General features: G+C 36.4%; 2 protein-coding genes across 2 annotated transcripts in view; one reads left to right on the plus strand and one right to left on the minus strand.

Moving 5' to 3' along the window:
* The window catches only part of slc2a15a (solute carrier family 2 member 15a), a 78136-nt gene that overhangs the window by 47108 nt on the left and 6814 nt on the right, over positions 1 to 24214 (minus strand). The window contains exon 2 of the mRNA XM_077582509.1: positions 15386 to 15455. The gene's annotated coding sequence lies outside the window, so the exon portion shown is untranslated. The remainder of the gene's footprint in view (positions 1 to 15385; positions 15456 to 24214) is intronic.
* On the plus strand, positions 21299 to 23862 carry tlx1 (T cell leukemia homeobox 1). Its single transcript, XM_077582279.1, has 3 exons — positions 21299 to 21719; positions 22455 to 22692; positions 23652 to 23862. The coding sequence occupies exons 1-3, from the start codon at positions 21299 to 21301 to the stop codon at positions 23860 to 23862; spliced, it is 870 nt and encodes a 289-aa protein (XP_077438405.1).

Here is a 24214-nt window from a genome sequence, read left to right on the forward strand (position 1 = left end):
ATTTTTAATGTCCAGGCCTTGATTAAAAAAAAAAAAAAAAAAAAGATCCGAATAGGCAGGGTAGAAAAGTGAACAAGCAGGTTGTTCACATGCGCATGACTGAACACGTGCATCAATGAGTGTTGATCATGATCACGATTGCTGCGGCAATTCTAGGATCAGAAGTTTAGGGGTGCCAAAAAGACGTTTAGGGGGTCCTAGTTTGTCGTTTGTCGTGGTTTGGGGGTACTTCCTGCTCCAAAAGTTGCGTGGGATGTCAGTGAGTAAATCCAATCTAATAAAAGTTATGCAAAGGAGGAAATGACTGTAATTGTAAAATGTAAACATATCCTAACCCTGATTTATGGGGAAGGGTACTCGTTTGGGTACAACAGCTCCTCTGCATGCGCATTGACAGTATGCATGTTTCTGGAGTAAAGCAGCTCCCCACAGTTTACAGTGAGAACAAAAATGGACCTTGGACTTGGAATTTTCTTTTAAATTAAACACACAACATATAAAATATATTAACTCATTCACTGCCATTGACGGTTATAGACGTCAAATATAAATTTTTACTATATTATAAAAAATAAATAATTTTTTATTAAGAAGAGTATGAAAACCTAAAATTGTTCATTGTACATTTAGAACAGATATAAAATTTGTGATTAATCATGAGTTAACTCGTGAAGTCATGCGATTAATTACGGTAAACATTTTAATCACCTGCCCCCCTAATTTTTAATAATCTTTTTTTTTCTTTTTTAAAATTAATTCACTGCCATTGACGGCTATTTTAATCGCCTGACGCTCCTAATTTTTAATCATCTTTTCTTCTTTTTTTTTTAAATCGTGTCAGGTGATTAAATTTTTTAAATAATTATAAATTATAAATATAAAGTAATTAATTATTGACTTCAATAGCTAACTCGCGATTAATCATGAATTATATATCTGTTCTAAATGTACAATAAAAAAAATTCTAGGTTTCCATAATCTTGTTAACAAAAGTGGAAAAAATGTTAAACTAATAGAAATAGTTCAAATGAATTTTTGACGTCAATAGCCGTCAATGGCAGTGAATGAGTTAACAGACAATAACTTAATACAGAATATTTGTTTGTTGTGTTTGGGTGAAGTGCAGACATCAGATAAAACATTATTTAACAAAACAAATTGACTTTAGCACTGTTTATCTCTGGCTTTTTACATCTTGCCTTTAATATAAGTAAGTAAAAAAACACACTTCAAAATTGAGCTTTTGTCAAATATAACCATGCTTCTGTATGAGACACACTTTTAATCATCTTGTTTAAATATTAACACTTCCATGGTGCCCACTATACAATTCTTATAATGCCACTCAAGACAAGTCTATTTTTTTTCCACCTTTTCCTCTCTAAACCAACCTAACAGAATTGTTTCATAACGAAAATAATAATTTTGCTTCCAATATTTTCAGTAATGGTAAAAAAAGAAAAGAAAAAAGGCTTGAATTGCACTTAAGAGAGGTGTTGTTGCAGATAACTCACTTTCAGGCTTCTCTCTCTCACAACTTACATTCACATAACAATGAATGACAAGGACCAGTCCAACAGACACTCCCTCTTATCTCTTACTTCTCTCACTTATGTGCTTTCAAGACTTCTCTCTGTTTCACTTCTGTTTGTGCTTTCCTCTCAATTTTGAACTGTCAAAACATTATATTACTTAACCACTAGAGGGAGTCTCCTCACCGCATATGTTACTCTAGTCTAAAGCTTAGCACCATTGCTCTTACTATTAAAAAAAGAAAGGAAAAAAAGGGCACAAACAATGGGAATAACCCTGAACAACAAGTTGACATACGCTCAGATAGGAAACTCAGCGTTTTCGGTTCCAAGACAGCTGATTCCAGTTAGTTATATCAACGCCGAGTAGTTTCACCAGACTAAAAAAGACCGTCTCAATGGAGCACCGATTTGCTGATCCATCACGGCAACCGGGGAAGAAGAAGGCGGCGTACTTTATACCCCACTCGAACTAGAAAAAATAATGCATTCGTATAACGATAATGGATTTTAGGAGAAAATGCCACGCAGACAGTCAAGCAGAGATTCAAACATGAATTCCCTGACTTGAGGCAAACCTGCTAAATACTATATCACGGGGCTGATTATTATAAATTAAACAGCAAACTTTGAAACTACAGTATACTATTCAAAATTATTCCAAATAACTATCCCAATAATAAGTTTAGTATACATTTTTTTGTACTTTGATTGTTTTGAAGAAAAGGGTGACATGATGATTAATCGAGCTGGACGTTTTAAAGTGGTGTTTGGATGGAGCACTTGCGTGTGGTAACTGCATGAGCTCAACACGCGCTCTGATTTACTCGCTTTTAATCCAAACCATCAGGTCCGACCCGGGTAGTCTATGTATTCTCATTGTGTACACTGTAACCATGGAAGTGAGGGCAGTAAGGAAGATATAAGTCAAGAGGGAGGGAGGGAAATGTGTGTGTGCGTGCGTGCGAGAGCGCGTGTGTGAGAGTGTGTGTGCATAACAATGCTCTGTCTCAATCTGTCAGCCACTCTGACACTGATATCTATCTTGTGGTGGGCAGGAGAAAGGAAATCAAAAGAGGGGACAGTAATTAAACCTCTTGGTGGAAGTTATGTGCGGTGTCTTTCTGTTTAGATGAATGTATTTGAGTCCGAGGCTGTGTGGTTTTGTGCACGTGTATATGTTATTGTTCATATGCCTCTGTTTTACATATGCGCACACTATTACGTGCATTGTGTTGTCTGATTATAACCATTGAATATATAATATATATATATAGCGCCGCTTCAATATTTCTGACAATAAGGCTTAGTTTTGATTGACACTGTCAGCAATGTTGAATTTTTTTGAATGTAATTTACTTTTTTTTTTGTTTTGTTTTTTTTCCAGGATAGCTCAGTATTGTTCATTCGATTTGACATCATCATTGCTCTCCTTTTTTTTAAAAAAACAAACAAATAAATTAAAAAAATTTAATAAATGTTTTTTTTTTTTAAATATATATACATATATATATACATATACACACATATATATATATATATACATATTTTTGGAAACACATTTTTTTTAATGTAATTTACAATAGCATACTAATAAACTGCATCAACATTTTAACTCATTCACTGCCATTGACGTCTAGAAATGTCCAAAAAACTGTTTCTATTAGTTTAACATTTTTTTTCCACTTTTGTTAACAAGAGTATGAAAACCTAGACATTTTTTTAAAATAATTAAATAAATAAAAGATTATGAAAAATTAGAGGCATCAGGCGATTACATTTTTTTAATTGTAATTAATCGCATGACTTCAATAGTTAACTCACGATTAATCACACATTTTATATCTGTAAATACAATAATTTTTTTCTAGGTTTTTATACTCTTGTTAACAAAAGTGGGAAAAAAAGTGAAACTAATAGAAATAGTTAAAATGATTTTTGGACGTCTATAGCCGTCAATGGCAGTGAATGAGTTCATATTTGACCCTTTTGTCTACCGTAAGCTTCTATGTGATCGTCAAAATATTAGCCTACAGTACTACTCACAGCATCAATTGTGAAAAAATGTCAACGTGAATAACACTCTGACAGTGTCAATGTCAAGTAAAAAAATAAATAAAAAATAGCATTATTATATTAGTGTATGTATACCTTTTTGAAACGTGAGCTTTTTGACTACTGATTAGTGCTAAGGGCTCAAATTACCTTTAATCATATTATTATTATTATTATTATTGTTGTTGTTGCGCCTTTTTATATGTTATAATGAGGGCTGTTTAAAAAAAAAAAAGAAAGGTCGACAAACATTTTTGCCACAAAACGAATGCCCACACGATTACCCGAGTAATCGATGGAATAATTGATAGGATAATCAATTCTAAAGCATTTGTTAGTGACAGCCCTAGTTATTAATAATCAATGACATTCATTTATGTGAAGACACAAGACACTGGTGGTGTTAATGATTACACATAAACACAAATAACAACAATAGTAACACTTTCTTTCTATAAATCTCTGCCATTGTTTACGTTTTCAAACGGGTGAACTATTTTGGGAACAGGCCCATGAGCTACTCATGTGGTCCTTGAGGGCTATCTGGCGCCAGGGGGCCACCACGTTAGGGAGCCTTGTTCTATACCAAAATATACAATATAATACTATACAATATTGCACAGTAAAATAAACAAATAAAGTTGTATTGGATTGGAAAAATAAATATTTATTTGTCCTACAATGAGGAGACTTGGATTTTACAGCAGCAAGTGCATTTGTACATTTGACTAAAAAGAGTCCCTCTCTAAACAGAGTAAAATGTACACTTGGAAGAGAGTAAAATATTCAGATTTACTCGAAGTATTTTGTGTACAAGAGAATGTTTTTGGTCTCCTTTTTGATAGTAGCAAACAGTAGCCGTCTCCCAAGCTGAAGATCTTCAGTTGGTTCCTCAACCCTTGTGTAATTTAAAAAAAAATAAAAAATAAACTAACAAATTGTACCCACAAAATTTCATTCTAAAATTTACTTAAAATTTCAAAACAAAAAAAATGCTATGAACCTTTTTAACTGAATTGAATGCTATACAACTTCATTTAAAAAAAAAAAAATAGGCGTCATGTTTTATTCAACTATCATGAATCTAAAACACACACACACACAATAAACAATAAACAAAACCCAGGGGAATACAACACTCCTAAAACAAATCCGAAATATATTAATGAAAATAAAATGTCACTTCTTATCCATATAACTTGAACCTCCGTGGCATATACGGTGAATACCGTCACAGGAAACAGGTGCATAAGCTGTGACGTCAATTTCAGTTGCCAGCAGGTGTCAGCACTGGACAAAATGGCCGCCGCCTGAGATACATCAAAACAAGTGGCTCGGACGAAACATACAGATTTTTAAAATGGACTCTAAATTTCACGGGCTGCTAGATCGGTCTTTGCTGCAAGAAATCGTGGAAATTGAGGGGAGCAGAGAGGTTAGAGGAAAGGAGGAGAAAGAAAAAAAAAAGAAGACCACAGCTGGTCACGAACCCGCGCTCTAACGCATACGGGGCGAGTGCACTATCCACTAAACCACACGTTTGTGGTATGTCAAAGCGCAAATGTTTTACCTGTAATTTACACCAGTGTCAGCCAATGGATTTGAACTCAGCCGATTGTCATTTCATTGCCGTTTGGCACACAAATGTGAAGAATAATTGATTGCTTTGAATTCATTTGGACAGAATGTTTGACTTCCGGGCAAGAAAAATAGCCAGCGAAATAACTCCTATTTCATAAGAAATGACATCACGATTGTGTCAAAGGTAAGATTTCATCATTATATGCCTATAGTTAACTGTGGAAGGGCTTAAAATATCACTATATATATATATATATATATATATATATATATATATATATATATATATATATATAAAAATATCATATGATGAAACACAACAACATTTTGCTCACGGATGTAATGTTTACGTGGGGGGGGGGGGGGGCAGGGGGGGTGAGGAATGTGATTGGACGAAAGTACCGCCTACTAACAGCACAGTTCCGCACGGTTTACATGTGCCTAAAATATTTTTGAAATAATATTACAGTTTTATAGTAGCGTTAGCCGTTGGATTTAGTGAGATAGTTAGAGAGAAAATGAACATGGCAGATGTATTGGAAATCAGGAAATCAGCTTGTATAGGGTGAAACACCACTTGCATTAGCAAAAAAAATTTTTTTTGTTTGTTTTGTTTTTCGTTTGTTTAGTTTTTTGAAGGGTTTGTTTTTGTTTAGTTTGGTTGTTTTTTGGTTTTTGTTTAGTTTTTTGAAGGGTTTGTTTTTGTTTAGTTTGGTTGTTTTTTGGTTTTTGTTTAGTTTTGGTTTGCTTTTGTTTGGTTGTTTTTTTGGTTTAGGTTTGCTTTTGTTTGGTTGTTTTTTTGGTTTAGGTTTGCTTTTGTTTTAGGTTTAGAGTTTTTGGTTTTTGTGTGGTTTGGGGCATCAAACCTGCCCCTTCTTGACCCATTTTTATTTTGTAGTTGACCGAACCGTAGATAGGAAATGAGAAAGGGACTAACCTGCACGGCTCGGGATCGAACCGGGTACTCCGAGGTCAGCTGCTCCGAGGACAAGCCTCGATACATGGTGCGGGGTGCTCAACGTCTTGAGCTAACCACCGCCCAACAGAATTGTATTGATTTTGACCCAACATTTTTTTACGTACACTCGCTCACAGTCTCCTGCATGGGCGGGTTTGCAACTTGACACATTTTACTCACTTTTAATATTTTCATGTCCACAATAAATTTCTGATTTAATTTCTAGGTTTTTTTTACAACGGATGGGCCAATTCTCTCGTACACAGTAAAAGTACTTTGAGTAAAATTTACTCTGAATATTTTATTCTCTCCCAAGTGTCAATTTTACTCTCTTTAGCTCATTCACTGCAATTGACAGCTATTGACGTCAAAAATTCATTTTAACAATTTCTACCAGTTTAACATTTTCCCCACTTTTATTAACAAGTGTATGAAAACCTAGAATTTTTGTTGTTGTACATTTAGAACAGATATAAAATTTAGGATTAATTGTGAAGTCATGCGATTAATTACAATTAAAAATTTCACTCGCATGACGCGATTAAAGAAAATAAAAGATTATAAAAAATTAGGAGCGTCAGGCGATTACATTTTTATTTTATTTTTTGGAGAGCTCAGTATTGTAATTTTACCGATTTGACATGTCATCATCATTGCTCTCTTTTTTTTATTTTATTTTATTTTTTATTTTGTATGTGCGTGTGTATGTGTGTATGCGTGAGTGTGTACTCATTAGTTCACCTAAAACCTATTCAAAATCCCATACCGTACACCTAAACCAAATACTTCAGAATCCAGCTAGAGTTGTGAGGTTGTCAGGAGACCCGAGGAAGGATTAAAGAAAAGAAAGGAAAGTGAAATCCAGCACTGACCAGACATTACCTACTACCCACTGGGTTACCAACCAGTCTTTCAGGCGATTAAATTTTTTAATCGTAATTAATTGCTTGACTTCACGAGTTAACTCACAATGAATCACACATTTTATATCTGTTCTAAATGTACAATAAAAAAATCTAGGTTTTCATACTCTTGTTAACAAAAATGGAAAAAAAATGTTAAACTAATAGAAATAGTTAAAATGAATATTTGACGTCTATCACCGTCAATGGCAGTGAATGAGTTAGAGTGGGGACAAATACTCGACAAAATTTATTGTGTAGCAACAGACACGAAGATAATAAGAATATGAAATACTAAAAATATCTATATACTGAAAATGTTTACGACAAATGTTTTTGTTTTTTTTTGGTTCCAATTCTCGATCAAGCTCAACTCTATACTGACTACTAGTCGTGTTCAACCCAGTTCATTGAATGGACTCATGCTACTAGTCACCCACTAAAGCGATGTGGTCCACTTCTATCACTCGCAACGCTCGAACCCGTGCCGATTTAAAATGACTGCGACGGAAGGCCGCAACGCGCACGCCCACGCCACAAACACACTATTCCATCCCATTATATTGAGTAAGTGTCGGCGTGCGCGTGTGCGCGCGTGTGCGTGTCCAGCTTTGAGAGGGTAATCCATCTCCATCACTTAAATGATTATCCCCATTAATCTGCTGTAAACTAATAAAGTAAACAACATTCCCTCCTCCCATTTCTCCTCCTCTCTGGGTGCAGGATCATTAAGTCTTTAGTACATTAATATGTCTTCATGTTCCCCCACCATCCCTGTCACTAGGGGGCTACGGACCCCCAGAGGCCATGTTTAGTTGCCCTCCCTCTTTCTGACTGTGTTTAGAAAAAAAGGAGAGGGGGGTTGTGAGGATGAAGATGTGCAGGGGGGGGGGGGGGTTGAGCTTCCTATGGCTCTGCTTGCGTGCGGACATGTACTGTATAAGAAAGCATGTCACTGCGTTGAGGTGATGAGCTCAGTGGATTTAATTTCGAGTCGGGGACTCAGATGGCCCCGGCGGTTGGCGCGGTAATTTGCCTGATCAGGTTAGAGAGTCCGTGCCGCCGGTGATCAATCATCCAGATTGTCACGGCAACTGGGGGGCGGTTGGCATGGAGCCGTTTGTAATTGCTGTTAGATTGATGTGTCAATGTTTCTCCCGCGTGTTGAGTGAAAGTTTAGACGAGGAAATAAGTCAAATGGCGGTGGTTTCAACGCACACACGTGCGCATGCACGGGAAGTGTGTGTGTGTTCGATACTGACGTCTACGCGCTGGTGTTTGATACGGTCCCTTTTGTCTGACAATGACAAGACTGCTAAACTTGAGGTACAGGCCAGAAGCAAATTTGCTGTTGGTGTGTGTGTGTTCTTGTCTGTGTAATCTTGTGAGGACCATATTCCAGGTTGTTACTATCATTGTGGGGACCACGGGTGCTTTGTGGGGACATTTTGCCCGGTCCTCACAATTCAAGACCTCTTTTTGAGGGTCAAGACTTGGTTTTAAAGTTTAGGTTTGAATTGGGTTTTGATTGGGGTTAGGGGAAGGGGCTAGGAAATGCATTTTGTCAACGGGTGCGTGTGTGTGCGTGTGCCTTTGTCTTTGCTACATTTTGGGGCCCATACGCGCGTGTTTTTCCGGGTTTAACCACCATTGTGGGGACCGGCTTGAAATTGTGGGGACATTCTGGTGGTCCCCACAATTTCAGACCTCTTTTTGAGGGTGAAGACTTGGTTTTAGAGTTTAGGTTTGAATTGGGTTTTGGTTGGGGTTAGGGGAAGGGGCTAGGAAATGCATTTTGTCAATGAGATGATACAAAGACAAACATGTCTGTGTGTGTGTGAGGGGAGGGGGGGGGGGTATGCTACAAAATGGGGACGTCATTCTGACATTTCACAGAGAAGTGGGGGGACCTCACCTACAAATGGGGACATTTTGGAGGTCCCTATTTTGTTCAAACATCTTTCTGAGGGTCAAGACTTGGTTTTAGAGTTTAGGTTTGAATTGGGTTTTGGTTGGGGTTAGGGGAAGGGGCTAGGAAATGCATTTTGTCAATGGGTGCGTGTGCCTTTGTCTTTGCTACATTGTGGAGTCCATACACGCGTGTTTTTCCGTGTTTAACCACCATTGTGGGGACCGGCTTGAAATTGTGGGGACATTTTAATTGGGTTATGGTTGACGTTAGGGTTAGGAATGGACAATGAGATGTCCCCATTTTGCCATCAGTGGAACAGTGGAACCTCCAAAGTTAAATAAAGTGACCACAATTTGAGGGAAAATGTGTCATATCTAAGTTCAAACCACAATGAATGAAAATGTAATCTTCAAAAAAAAAATTGTAATCTTCAGTTAACAAGCATAAATTGATTAAAATCTATTTCCTTCCATTTTCTACTGCTTATTCAGGGTCAGGTCACTGGGGCAGCAGCTTTAGCAAGGAAGCCCAGACTTCATCTGTCTTCTGCTGGGGGATTCCAAGACGCTCACAATAGTCAAGCGCAGGCAACAACACATAACCAAGGCCAAGTTGACACTGTAGGTCTTAATGCTCAATTCCGATTTTTTGTTTGTTTTGTTTTTTTAGTAAGAGTTCATATTACGTATTAATTGCGATTGTAGTAAAAAAAAAAAAAAAAAGCTAACATAGTTACTTTTACATACAAGAACACAGACACAGTGTTTGTTGAGTGTATTTTCCAGGTCAAGTTTGGGGTTAGTGTGCTTCTGCAGCTTCCTGGAGCTGTTCGGAAGCTCTTTACTGCTTGCCTCTAAAGTCTGTCACAGTTAGTTATTTATGAGCTGGAAAGCAAAGTTCACACACACACAGCTAACAGTAACTTGACTTGGGATTTATTTAGTAAATTAAAGATATTCGTTTATTTTTATGAGCTTCTTGTCATAAACGTGTAGCAAGCTTACCTAGCGCTGTTAAGACAGCAAGATGAAGGCAGATAAAACTGTACTTCCTGTTTGTGCTCTTATTTTGAAACCTATTCACATCACTTCTGGTACACTACTTAGCAGACTGATGCTAACTTTCCACCATGCTTTGTTGCCGTTACGACTTACAAGTAAGTTTATTGATAACTTATCATGGATGTTATGACTCAAATGCATTTGGACATAATTTGTTAAATATTGCCGTCGAATATCGTTGTGCAATATTCGACATATGAAGCAATTTAAAACTAAACAGAAGACAGAACACACTCACGCACGCACACGCACATACATATACTCACTCACATAAAAAAATAATAATAATAATTTTAAAAAAAAATTTAAAAAGAGAGAGCAATGATAATGACATGTCAAATCGGTAAAATTACCGAATGAACAATACTTAGCTCTCCAGAAAAAAAAAATTTAAAAAGGGGAAAAAAATAAAATAAAATAAAAATAAAAATAAAAATAAACAGAAGATGCTGTCTATCCATAATTGTCAACTGCAGATTTGAATCGTTTTTTTTTTTGTCGAATATTGTCTAATTATCGTTATCGAGTTTTTTGAAAAAAATATTGAGATTTTTTTAAATTAACTTTTTGCACATATTTCCCACCCTAACTAGTAAACCCAATTCTTGATTGACAAACTGGACCACAAGAACTACAGACATATTGGGCCACACACATTAGCCTTCACAGCTGCGTTCAGCTGGGCCTCCCAAGCTCGGATGTCTTCATCAGTTTTACAAAGAAACTGTGCGCGGCGCAATTTCGGCCTTGAGACACAGTTATTCAAATACAAATGTGATCATTATTGTCTGTAATATTTGATTGGACATGAAGAATGTGAATAGAAATGAACACATAGTTTGGAGCTAAAAGTTCTATTTGTTTTTCTATTTCTACATTTTTTTTGATGGTCAAGACGTGTGCACCCGAGAGCTGCTGTAGCTTTGTAGTTAGCGTTAGTAGCTGTTGTACTGACTTGTTGTACCTCTGGGGCTTTCATAGGCCTCAGATCCTAACTGGCCTGAGTTCTGCTTGTTGTTAGTCGGGACAGTCCATTAAGCCAATTAAAGCTGACCTTTGACCTTTGAGAAACGAGAGACGACAAACGCGGCGCCGTGTTCACATCGACACACTTCTTCGCTGAACTCTCACCTTTTAATCTGTTATTCTAATCTGTGCGTTTCTAGTTTTAAGACACCGCCCACTTCGCCGGTGCATTTCACACCGACAAATCCGACACATTGATGTGAAAATGATGGCGTGGCTCGGCGGTAGAGCGGCCGTCTCCCAATCCTAAAGGTTGTGGGACCGATCCATAGTGAGCCATGGCCGTGCCGAAGTGTCCTTGAGCAAGGCACTGAACCCTAACTTGCTCCCATTGGGACCTGGCAGCGCTGGTGTGTGAATGGTTGAATGGGACGCATTAAGTACCATATTAAGCTTAGCTCATTTACCAAAAAGTCAAATATATAAAAAAAAAAAAAAATTTTTTAATTGAGGTTCAAGCTAAAAAAAACTTTCAGTGACGAATAAATCAGAAATCAGTAAATGGATATGATGAGACGTATTGCAACTGTCATATTGTGTTAAGCCGAGTCTGCGGTGAGTAGAAATGTGCAATATTGAATTCCATGCGTCTATCGTTCAGGTTTCATTAACTTAAACATCCTGCCCTAAACAGGTGTATTATAACGAAGGCTTATCGATATGTTTTTTTCAAGGCCAATACCGATACCGATTATTAGTAGTCCAGGAAGCCGGTTTGCGCTGGCATCTGTCATAAGCACCTTCAAATTAAAAAAATTATATATTGCCGACAATGTTGATAAAATTTTCTGATAAGATCAAACCTGGCAAAGAGATGTGTAATATTTAATACATTTTATTCAGATTTGACAAATTTAACCTGTACTTGAAGTACAGTATTTTTTATTCGTCTTACATTGTTGAACATATTTTGTTGTGATTGTCGACGTTGACTGATTACAGTTTTATGAAGAGAAACAAATTCTATTATCAATAGTGTGAAGCATTGGTCTTGTGTTACAGTTACAAACTAAATGTTTTTTAACTACACACAAACGTGTGTTAAACCTAATGTTGAGAAACTTGATATACTCTTATGTGGAAAATAAAATCGTCTCTGCATGTGCGTAAGAAGAACTCTAAAAAGAGACTCAGCCAAGGAAAAGCCAACGACGGTACGTTTGTTGCTCTTCCTTGCTTACGTAGAAGAGCACAGCATGTTTAGACATTAAGGCAGAAACACAAATCCCAGGGGCCACACAGGCACCAGCCAGTCTGCGGGTGTGTGTAAGTATATGCATGTGTGTGTGAATATATGTATGTATATATATATATATATATATATATATATATATATATATATATATATATATATATATATATATATATTATAATGTAAAGTTCCTTTAATGCCATGCATTTTTTTAACGCGCGACTAATGTCCACCCCTTACTTGGGAATTTCACGTCACGTCACGTCCACGTCAAAATTGAGCAGTAATAAATTTAATAAAGAACATTTTTGTGGAGACATATGGGTTGAAGTTGTTGTTTTTTTTCCCATTTTAAATGTGCAGAATTTCACAAGTTACTTCATGTTAAAGATTAGCTAGCTCTTAATATGAAAAGAAAAATGCACTGAGCTGTCACCAACGTCTTACGAATGCAATTATGCCATCTAGTGGCAGAAAAATGACCTCAACACAAATCAATATCACACTTTTTTTTTTTTTTTTACAGTACATCTTTTTAATTTTAATTCAATTTTATGAATTACTATGAAATTACTGTACCAATGACTAAAATATGCAGCCTTATTTCTATTAGTTAATTTTTTTTTTTACTTTTATGTTTACACAAGTATGAAAACTAAGAAAATATTATAAATTTTATTGTACATTTAGAACAGTTACGTTTTCTTTTTCTTTTCTTTTTTTTCTGTCAGTTTTTTTTCTGTCACAGAACAGTTACGTTTTCGATGAATAGTGAATTAACTACTGAAGTCAGGTGATCAATTACAATTAAAAAATGTAATCGCCTGACACCTCTAATATATATATATATTAATGTAAAGTTCCTTTAATGCCATACATTTTTTTAACGCGCGACTATTGTCCACCCCTTACTTGGAAAGCCTGTACTGGGGGAATTTCACGTCACGTCACGTCCACGTCAAAATTGAGCAGTAATAAATTTAATAAAGAACATTTTTGTGGAGACATATGGGTTGAAGTTGTTTTTTTTCCCATTTTAAATGTGCAGAATTTCACAAGTTACTTCATGTTAAAGATTAGCTAGCTCTTAATATGAAAAGAACAATGCACTGAGCTGTCACCAACGTCTTACGAATGCAATTATGCCGTCTAGTGGCAGAAAAATGACCTCAACACAAATCAATATCACACTTGTTTTTTTGTTTTTTTACAGTACATCTTTTTAATTTTAATTCAATTTTATGAATTACTATGAAATTACTGTACCAATGACTAAAAAATGCAGCCTTATTTCTATTAGTTAAATTTTTTGTTTTTTACTTTTATGTTTACACGAGTATGAAAACTAAGAAAATATTATACATTTTATTGTACATTTAGAACAGTTACGTTTTCTTTTTCTTTTCTTTTTTTTCTGTCAGTTATTTTTTCTGTCACAGAACAGTTACGTTTTCGATGAATAGTGAATTAACTACTGAAGTCAGGTGATCAATTACAATTAAAAAATGTAATCGCCTGACACCTCTAATATATATATATATATATTAATGTAAAGTTCCTTTAATGCCATGCATTTTTTTAACGTGCGACTAATGTCCACCCCTTACTTGGAAAGCCTGTACTGGGGGAATTTCACGTCACGTCACGTCCATGTCAAAATTGAGCAGTAATAAATTTAATAAAGAACATTTTTGTGGAGACATATGGGTTGAAGTTGTTGTTTTTTTTCCCATTTTAAATGTGCAGAATTTCACAAGTTACTTCATGTTAAAGATTAGCTAGCTCTTAATATGAAAAGAAAAATGCACTGAGCTGTCACCAACGTCTTACAAATGCAATTATGCCATCTAGTGGCAGAAAAATGACCTCAACACAAATCAATATCACACTAGTTTTTTTTACAGTACATCTTTTTAATTTTAACTCAATTTTATGAATCCCTATGAAATTACTGTACCAATGACTAATTTATTTATTTTTTTTACTTTTATGTTTACACGAGTATGAAAACTAAGAAAATATTATACATTTTATTGTACATTTAGAACAGTTACGTTTTCGATTAATAGTGAATTAACTACTGAAGTCATGTGATCAATTATAATTAAAAAATTTAATCGCCTGACACCTCTAATATATATATATATATATATATACATATATACATACAGGAGCAGGAACGCGCTAAAAGCAAAAAAACAAGATTAAATTACTAGCCACCATCAGAGTTTAGAAATACTCAAGAACAATCAAACAGTGATCAGAAGCAATTAAGGATGTTTTAACAAAGTCCTAAGGGAGGGAAAAACAGACAAATGCTCGGTGGAAGGACGAGCCCCGCAAGCCCAAATAATCATCAGCCGTCTCATCGAGTCTGACACAAACATCCGGAAGCGTTCACCCACAAAGCCTCAGGACACGACGGAGGCACCAATGATTCAAGAGGGACTGGAGGAGGGGTGACAGCACTTGTGGTCTGCTGACAGAGGCGAGAGCGTTCTAGTCGACACGGCCCACCTGCTTGCTCGCTGTGTGCGTGTGTGTGTGTATAGAAAGTCGTAATGCGGTTTACGCATACAGAAACCGACTCATCAATACAATCTTGCCCCATTAAGCCTCAGTGAGGCTGTGACTGAGGCTGTTGAATAAATTGTGTTTGGTCTTCAGATATGGGATGCAGTATCAAAGCTCTGTTGTTGTGTCTTGGTCTTTGGAACTAATAGCACATGTTGGCTTCATATGTTGACACGGAGCCAATCGCGAGCGCCGTTGACAGACCGAGTGCTGATAATGACGTGTCTAATTCATTTAAATGCTACAAGGTACAAATTGAACTGAGACGAATAGACTAATGGCTTTTTTTTTCTTTTTTAAGTGAATAAAGGATTAGACATTTGAAGACACGGCTTCAAATGCATTTTTCGTCTTAATTTTTTATTCTCGCCCGAGCTCAGCTGGAATAGGCTCCGCCTCTCCCATGATCATGAGGAAAGAGGTGGAGAGATGAAACACTTATGGCATTGGTATTGGCCAGTTACAGTATTAGTATTATAAAAATAAATACATACATATATGAATAAATATTTTCATATCACTGTATGTGTATAGAGACCGGTGAACCCCCCCGCCCCAAAAATAAAAATATAAATAAAATACTCCTTCTTACCTTCACTTTGGTCCAATTTAAAGCTCATATCATCCCAGGAATGTGACGTGCCTGCTTGCATGCATCATTTCTGAAAAAAATATTTAATTATTTTTATTTCAAAAATTCATATATATATATAGTCTGATTTGACATTACTTACAGTATTGGCACAATTTTATGTGAAATATCAACTTTTTCCCATTCGTTTTCAATGGGACAGACATTGAACTTTTTCTAAGTCCCGCTTTCCACACCCACTTCCATACATACAACTTATCATCATTAACACCTGTCTCATACTGCTCGGTAGTTGGTAAAGTGCATTGTCCAGTAACCAGGAGGTTGCGGGTTCAAATCCCAAAATTTTTTTTTCTTCTGGAGAGCTCAGTATTGTTCATTCGGTAATTTTACCGATTTGACATGTCATCATCATTGCTCACTTTTTTTTCTTTTCTTTTTTTTTTCCTTTTGTATGTGGGTGAGTATGTGTGCGTGTGTGCGTGTATTCATTAGTTCACCTCAAACCTATAAAAAAAAAATCCCATACCGTTCACCTGAACCGAACACTTCCAGCCAGAGTCGTGAGGCCGTCAGGAGACCCGAGGAAGGACCAAAGAAAAGAAAGTGAAATCCAGCACCGACCGAGCCAAATCCAACTTTTGACTGTACATTACAACTATATCCATGGCCGTTATGTTAAGTGATATACATGTACACCAACTGACTATTAGATCAGGAAATGGAAATTATTAAATGCATGTTAGCATTTAGCATAAAATGACACTTTTAAAAAAATAAATACGGCATTCGCATTGATCAGTAGTCCTTTTCTTCAGTTGACAAATAAAAAATTCAAACATCAATGTTTTTCTAAATGCTTGTAAAAAAAGGCGCAAGGTATGTTAGCTGTCAGCAAGTTATGCATAATGAAATGAAATAATTGAAATAATAATGAAATGAAATAATTGAAATGAAGTGAAGAGTTTAAATTGCCCGTTGTTGTGCACGTGAGTATGAATGATTTTTTGTGTATTTATCTATTTTTGTGTCTTGTGATTGACCTCTTTGCCCTAAATCAGCTCAGTGTTTTTTTTGGTTTTTTTTGCTTCATCCAGCAAAAACTTTTGTCCGTCCTCCATAGATCGCATGACTTAACTGAACGCTCGCATTTCCGATTCTATTTATAAATTCATAATCGCAACGTCGAAATCCTTCAAAATAAGCCATTTCATTCGTCTCTGAAGAGGAGCATTTAAGTGCTCCAAGAGGTTCGAAAAAAAAAAAAACCTTGGTATGGCAGTCAGTGGGTAATGGAAAGTGCACTGAGCTGCTGACAGAGCCGGCGCCAGAGATTTGGAGGTCAAGAGTCAAGGACTCTGCAGGTAGAACCCACCACACTCACTTCAGAAAAAGACAACACAGGACCTTACGTGCTTCAACACAAACATCGGCGAGTCTGCTGAAGCCAGGTTGACGTGTGTCAACACGCTTAACTGGTACAGTGGATTGTACGAGGACTGCCAAAATCAACCCAATATAAATTAAAATTTGTGGTGCAACGGTGCATTGATCACGCTCCATCCGCGGATTGGTTGGTAATCGAAATTCAATTACAATTTCAATTATTACACTCAGTTACAAAATCAGCATAATCATAAAAAAAAAGATTAATACTAATTTTTTTTGTTATTTAATTTGCACCTTTTTCAAATTTAAAAGTAACTAATTTGATCAATTTTGTTACAGTTACTAAACTTCAGGACGTGTGATCAGAGGTAGAAGGCGGCCTCCAATCTCCCGTGTTGCATGCGCAGTGAACTACATCATCACTAATGTTAATTTTATCCGCCATTTTTAAATTGAGTCTGTTTTAGTCCAGTTTCAATCACGCTTTTGAGTTTTTATCATAGTTAGTCAACCTCATCACATTTTTGGACGACTGTAAATCTAACATTTTAGTCTTTATTTTAGTCCAAGAAAACACATTTTAATTTGTCAAGTTTTAGTCAACAAAAACTGTCGACGTTTTAGTCTAGTCTTAGTCAGGACAATCATTTTACCTCTGTATGTTTTTTTTTTTTTTTTTGTCAGCAGATTATGTTGAACAATTTGGATCTAAAACTATTTCATATCAAATTTTCTCGTATCTTTTTGACAAAAAACAACTACTACACAATTACAGTATTACAAGTGGCTACTATGGCTCTATGCTATGAGCTAGTAAATTAGCCAACATTAGTTAGCAGTTGGATTAACATTATTATTGGAAAGTTATAGCCATTGGTTTAATGTTACATTATAACTATAACTTACTTCTTGTTTTTTTAACCGTGAATCTAAAATACATACTGATTTAGTCCCACTTATTGTTTATTAATGAGGGGTTTGGTCTAATCTAGTCTAGTTCTAGTCCGGTGAAAAATGTGTGTTAAAGAAATTATTTTTGTTTCGTTTTCATTGTCGAAAGGAACACTAGTGTTAAATTGTGACGCACACCTCCCTCTGCTGAATTTTAATGGATTCATGAGGAGAGCTGCTTCGATTGGCTGTGAGGCAGCTGCATTCCCTCCCACAACGGCATACAGCAAAAAAAAAGAAGAAAAAAAGCCTTGTGCTAATACAACAATCAGTTGTCAATTTGCCCCATGGTGCAGATTAAAGCCTGAAGAATTAAGTGGTAGAAATGAGGTACATTATTAATAATAATTAATTACTCAATCAAACTATGTGGCATTGAGAAAGGTACACTCTATGTATCATATCATAGTATGTGTGTAAAAAGCAAGCCACCCCTGCATAGCATTTCAATGTTTTTGCCACAATCCTCCCTAATCATCATTACGGTCTGCATCGTAGCAACGCTAGCATTAAAATTTGATGGTGGTCACTTGACCAATGAGTACCATTAAAACAGATGAAATATTAATAATCTAATGCCCTGTGTGAAGTAATTATTTCCCAGTGGTTGTTAGTGGGAGAGGAGAAGATCAATGGCTCACTTTTATTTTTCATGTACTGCAGCTGGTATGTTTCTTCACGTTATTGGCACCTCTCCAAATTCCAAATAATACCAGTGTTTTATTGGGCTCTGATTAAACAGCCATTATTTTTGGTTCCAATGAATATCAATTGAATCCAAAGGCACAATTCATCATTGCATGTGCTGTACTCATGAATATTAATGCAACACTTAGTAATGTATGAGTATTGTTTCCCTGCTTGGGTTTTAGCTCTGCAAAGATTCCATGGAATAAAAACGTTCCAGCATCCAATGCAAATCTTCTCCCTCGGTCACACATTAAAACAACAACAACAACAACAACAACAACACATATCGATGTTCATATCAATGCCATCCCTCTGAACATGAATTATTTAATAGAGAATGATCTCATAAACATCACTCATTTTGCAGGCATTCATATTGTTGAATTTGTCCCTGGTAGATCAATTCGGTAACATCTTTGAATAATAATAATAATCAAAAGAAATATGTAAAGATGTGTCCGTTTCAACGTCATGTCAATACAGTCTGACTAAGGAATTTGAAAACATTAACATTTTTCCAAAAATTTTTAAAATGCAAATCGTCCAAATTGCTTTTTTCTCTCTTTTTTTTGATGATGATGACGATGATCATGTGCAGTTTAGTCACTACTGTGAGTGTTATTTTTTCACGTTGTCAGTAGTTAACACTTAAAAGTGTTATTTCCTTTCATTTTGGTGTTACTTTACACACTAAGATCAAAAAAGTAAATTTAACTCCCATAGTGTTAAATTAGTTTGTTAGTTTATATAGTTAATTTACATTTCTAAAAGTGTAAAAATGTAACTCTTTGGTAGAGTGAAATATCAACACCCATAGTGTTATTATGCGACACATAAAAGTGAAATTTTTTACACTTCAACGTGTTATCTACTTTCACATATCAGTGTTATTTTTTTCACATTGTCAGTAATTGATTTTAATTTCCTTTCATTTTTTGGTGGTAATTTCTCACAGTTTTAGTGTTACTTCACATAGTAAAATTGGAAATGTAAATTTAACACCCTTAGTGTTAAATTGAACACTTTCCCTGCATTTATGTAGTTCTCACCAGTTCCGAGTTAAATTTACATTTCTAAAAGTGTAAAAAATTAACTGATAGTACTTTCACATATCAGTGTTATTTGTTCACATTGTCAGTAGTTAACACTTAAAAGTGTTATTTCCTTTCATTTTGGTGTTAATTTCTCAGTTTTACTATTACTTCACACACTAAGATCAAAAAAGTAAATTTAACTCCCATAGTGTTAAATTAGTTAGTTAGTTAGTTTATATAGTTCTCACCAGTTCCGAGTTAATTTACATTTCTAAAAGTGTAAAAATTTAACTCTTTGGTAGAGTGAAATATCAACACCCATAGTGTTATTATGCGACACATTAAAGTGACATTTTTTACACTTCAAAGTGTTATCTTCTTTCACATATCAGTGTTATTTTTTTTTTTCACATTGTCAGTAATTGACACTTAAAAGTGTTATTTCCTTTCATTTTTTGGTGGTAATTTCTCACAGTTTTAGTGTTACTTCACATAGTAAAATTGGAAGTGTAAATTTAACACCCATAGTGTTAAATTTAACACTTTCCCTGCGTTTATGTAGTTCTCACCAGTTAAATTTACATTTCTAAAAGTGTGGTGAAATATCAACACCCAAAGCAGTGTTATTTGACACATAAAAGTGAACTTTTTACTCTTTAAAGTGTTATTTACTTTCACATATCAGTGTTTTTTTTCACATTGTCAGTAATTGACACTTAAAAGTGTTATTTCCTTTCATTTTTTGGTGGTAATTTCTCACAGTTTTAGTGTTACTTCACATAGTAAAATTGGAAGTGTAAAATTAACACCCATAGTGTTAAATTTAACACTTTCCCCGCGTTAATGTAGTCCTCACCAGTTCCGAGTTAAATCTACATTTCTAAGTGTCAAAATGTAACTCTTTGGTGAAGTGAAATATCAACACCCAAAGCAGTGTTATTTGACACATAAAAGTGAACTTTTTACACTTTAAAGTGTTATCTACTTTCACATTTCAGTGTTATTTTTTCACATTGTCAGTAGTTAACACTTAAAAGTGTTATTTCCTTTCATTTTTTTTTGGTGTTTATTTCTCACAGCTTTAGTGTTACTTCTAAGCTTTTATTTTTCAACCCTAATGGAGAGAGTGGGACTCGAACCTAGTACCGAGCACTTGCGGGGCAACAACACTAACAAATACGCCACAAGATTTGTAGCACAAATGTTGATTGACTGGCAACCAGTCTTGGGTTTAGTTTGCTTCCTGTCACCCTGAAAATGAGAAGCGATTTAGGAACTGGTGCTCGGATTCTGCACAAAATTCCAAAACATTCATGATTGGTTTATTCAACATATTCTTAATTGTCCATAGTTGTGAAAGGTTGTTTATCTATATGTGCATAGTGATTGGCTGACTTAAGAGTCCAGGGTGCACCCTTGCCTCGGGCCCAAAGTCAGCTGGCAAGTTTAAGCTCACCTGCGAGCAGGGAAAAGTGATGGATGAAGTTTGGGTATTTTGTTTTCATAAATGTAACACAGCTAAATGTGTTTGATATAAGAGCAATGTAAATTGAGTTGTGTTTGTTTTTACTTCTGTCAGAAGAGAAATTGGTTGTTAAAACAACAAACACGCTTTTGCTATCTTGATTGATGTCTCCGAGCAGCTCCGAGGGGGGAGAGGATGAGGTGGGGAGTTGGGGGGGGGGGGGGGGCGTTTGAGGTCCGACGCAGAAGCCCGTCTGGATGTCGCATACACGTGCACCCGCGCTCACTTGATAACGGACCGGAGAGGAAGCCCTGGGCTCACTTTTTTTTTGGGAGTCCGGGTCGGATGAACGCGTGCTCGCCGCGCCGATGCGTGGAGGAGGCCATGGATCACATGGGACTCGCGGGGGCACATCTGCAGCAGCACACGCACGCGCAGGACCCCATCAGTTTCGGAATCGACCAGATTCTCAGCACCGTGGAGCAGAGCTGCATGCTGAGCGCCAGGATGCACGAGCCGGATTACGGGCACGCGCTTTACAACTGCAACGCCAGCAACGGCTTTGCGTGCGCGAACGGTGGATATAACTGTAACGGCGCGTCGCTCGGCGGCTCTTATCACATGAACATGGGGGTCAACGTGAGCGGGCCCAATGCCGCCGGGGTCATCCGCGTGCCCGCGCACCGGCCGGTGAGTGGCGGGAACTCTTGCATGCCGCCGGTAACCGGGAGCATCAACAACGTAAACGGGCTCACCTTCCCCTGGATGGAAAGCAACAGACGATACACTAAAGACAGATTCACAGGTATGAATCAATAGAATAGAATAGAATAGAATAGTGCGGTATATTGACATCACTGAATGACATTTCAACGTGAAATAAATTTTTAATTCATGGAAAATAGCCTAGTGCAACAATGAAACAGAGTTACGACACACCTAATAATATAAAAGTACGTGCGCTACATTACTAATTATTTCATTTAAAGTTGTGTAGGCTGCAATTAGTTTTATTTCCTTAATTGATGAGTCATAAACATAATGAATTAATAACCCGATTGGAGCACAATTTTATCTTCACTCTAAAAACAGTTGGGTCAAAAATAACCCAATTATAGATTTTAAAAAAAATGGATCGATTTGTGGGTCAATTTTCTGGGTTGTTTTATACAAAACGACCCAACGTTTTGACCCAAGTAAAAGTTCTGACCAATTAGTTGTTTTACACTAAAACACTAATATACCCATTCAAGTTGGGTAAATTGACTTAGAGGATTGGTCCATTTTTAACCCAAAGTTGGGTTATTTTTGAGCCAACTCATTTTATGATTATTTAAATAATAATAACAACAATCATAATAATAATAATTTAAGAACTATAACATAGCATTTCATGTTTAATTAACGCTTTTCTAACAGCGGCAATCACGATTTTGTGGCTGCATGGCAAATATAAGAGACTGTATAATAATGTCATCGTTACTCTATTATCTTTCACTTTGTTCTCCTGTCTTGTTCTTGTTTGTTTGGGTCCGTCCAGTGTCTCTCTCACCCCTCACTGTAACGCGTCGCGTAGGACACCCCTACCAGAACCGGACGCCGCCGAAGAAGAAAAAGCCACGGACTTCTTTCACTCGACTGCAGATCTGCGAGCTGGAGAAGCGCTTCCACCGCCAGAAGTATCTGGCGTCTGCCGAGCGAGCGACCCTTGCCAAAGCCCTCAAAATGACCGACGCGCAGGTCAAAACCTGGTTTCAAAACAGACGCACTAAATGGAGGTGAAGCATTCATTTTCACTTGCAGCATTTTGTTTGACGGAAATACCGAATATTCAAGTGTCGAAGTAGGCTAACCTCACTTTCGCTTTACTTCAAGCGTTTATTGTTTTTCCTGTCCTTATTAGGCAATTTAAATGTAACTACTATCGACCAGATTTGTAAGACTTTTTGTGCATGTGAATTCAACACGATTTAAAAATAATAATAATTCAGACAACAACGAGAGGAGAACTCACCCAAAAACACTTCACCTGCAAAATCAATAAGTAAAGAGCTTTACCCTATTGACGACTTCTTAAAAATAATCACCTATAAGTTATTTTTGCAGATTTTTCAGGAAACACAAAAATGAACCATTTGCGTCATGGGGAGATGATTTAGGCAAAAAAAAATAATAAAAAAGTAAGAAAATGACTTAGGCAATTATTTTAAGAGGGTGCACGATAGGACAGAATGAATCCATTGTGATATTTGGTCTAAATCAGTCGAGTGAATGTTAATAAGATCCAAAAGCACTTTACTCAGAATCTTATGTCACGGAAAAGCAAATAAGTTATTATGGGACGTCAGAGTGCAAACTGCTTGGTATTATCACCATAAGAGAGTTCGTTGAAATCAAACAAAATTTGGCAGATGCAACTTTTTCATCGCTCAATTGATAAATTTGTTTCTTTGTTTTTAATCTCTCGTGGTAGGAATGTTGTGATTTGAAAAGAATGGCAAAAATCAAGTCAAAGGTTTTTGTATGGGCAATGGTCTACATTATTATTATTATTATGATTATTATTATTATTATTATTTGTATAGTTGATCCTTTATTTTCCACAAATAGGCCTACAGGAAAAATAGAATGTAAGCCATATAAATAACACACGATTGCAATTTTAACGAGAACAAAAACCGTACGCTATTTACAAACAAATTCACTTTTTTTTAATTCGTGTTGGCTGGATGTGCAGGCGGCAGACAGCGGAGGAGCGAGAGGCGGAGAGACAGCAAGCCAACCGGATTCTCATGCAACTGCAGCAGGAGGCCTTCCAAAAATCCATCAACCAGCCGGTGACGCCGGACCCGCTGTGCCTGCAGAACAGCTCTTTATTCGCCCTGCAGAACCTGCAACCTTGGACTGAGAACACCGCCAAGATCAGCAGCGTATCGACCTGCGAGTAGGGGGCCAAATGTTTTCGAACAGCCCAGTGACTTTTGCAGGCTGTCATGCCGGAAACTGTTTTATCTCCATTTTTTTTTCTGCGCGTTATCTCCCTCCTTTTCTGAGTGTGCCTCTGGATGGGGTTCCCTGCACAAGCCCCGATAATCCATCCGTCATGAAAAAAAAAAAAAATCAATTTTGAAGGGCGCGTTGCTATAGCCTATCTCGTAATGGATTTCAAGTGTCATGAAGAGTTTGTTTTTTTTTTGTCTCAGTCATTGGACGTCAAAAGCACCGCAAAACAAACAATGTGATTGTTGTTGATGATGGCTATTTTACATATGGGTCAACAAGCATTTTGTTAACAATATG

This window comes from Vanacampus margaritifer, chromosome 12 (genome assembly GCF_051991255.1).
Source record: "Vanacampus margaritifer isolate UIUO_Vmar chromosome 12, RoL_Vmar_1.0, whole genome shotgun sequence".
NCBI lineage: Eukaryota > Metazoa > Chordata > Actinopteri > Syngnathiformes > Syngnathidae > Vanacampus > Vanacampus margaritifer.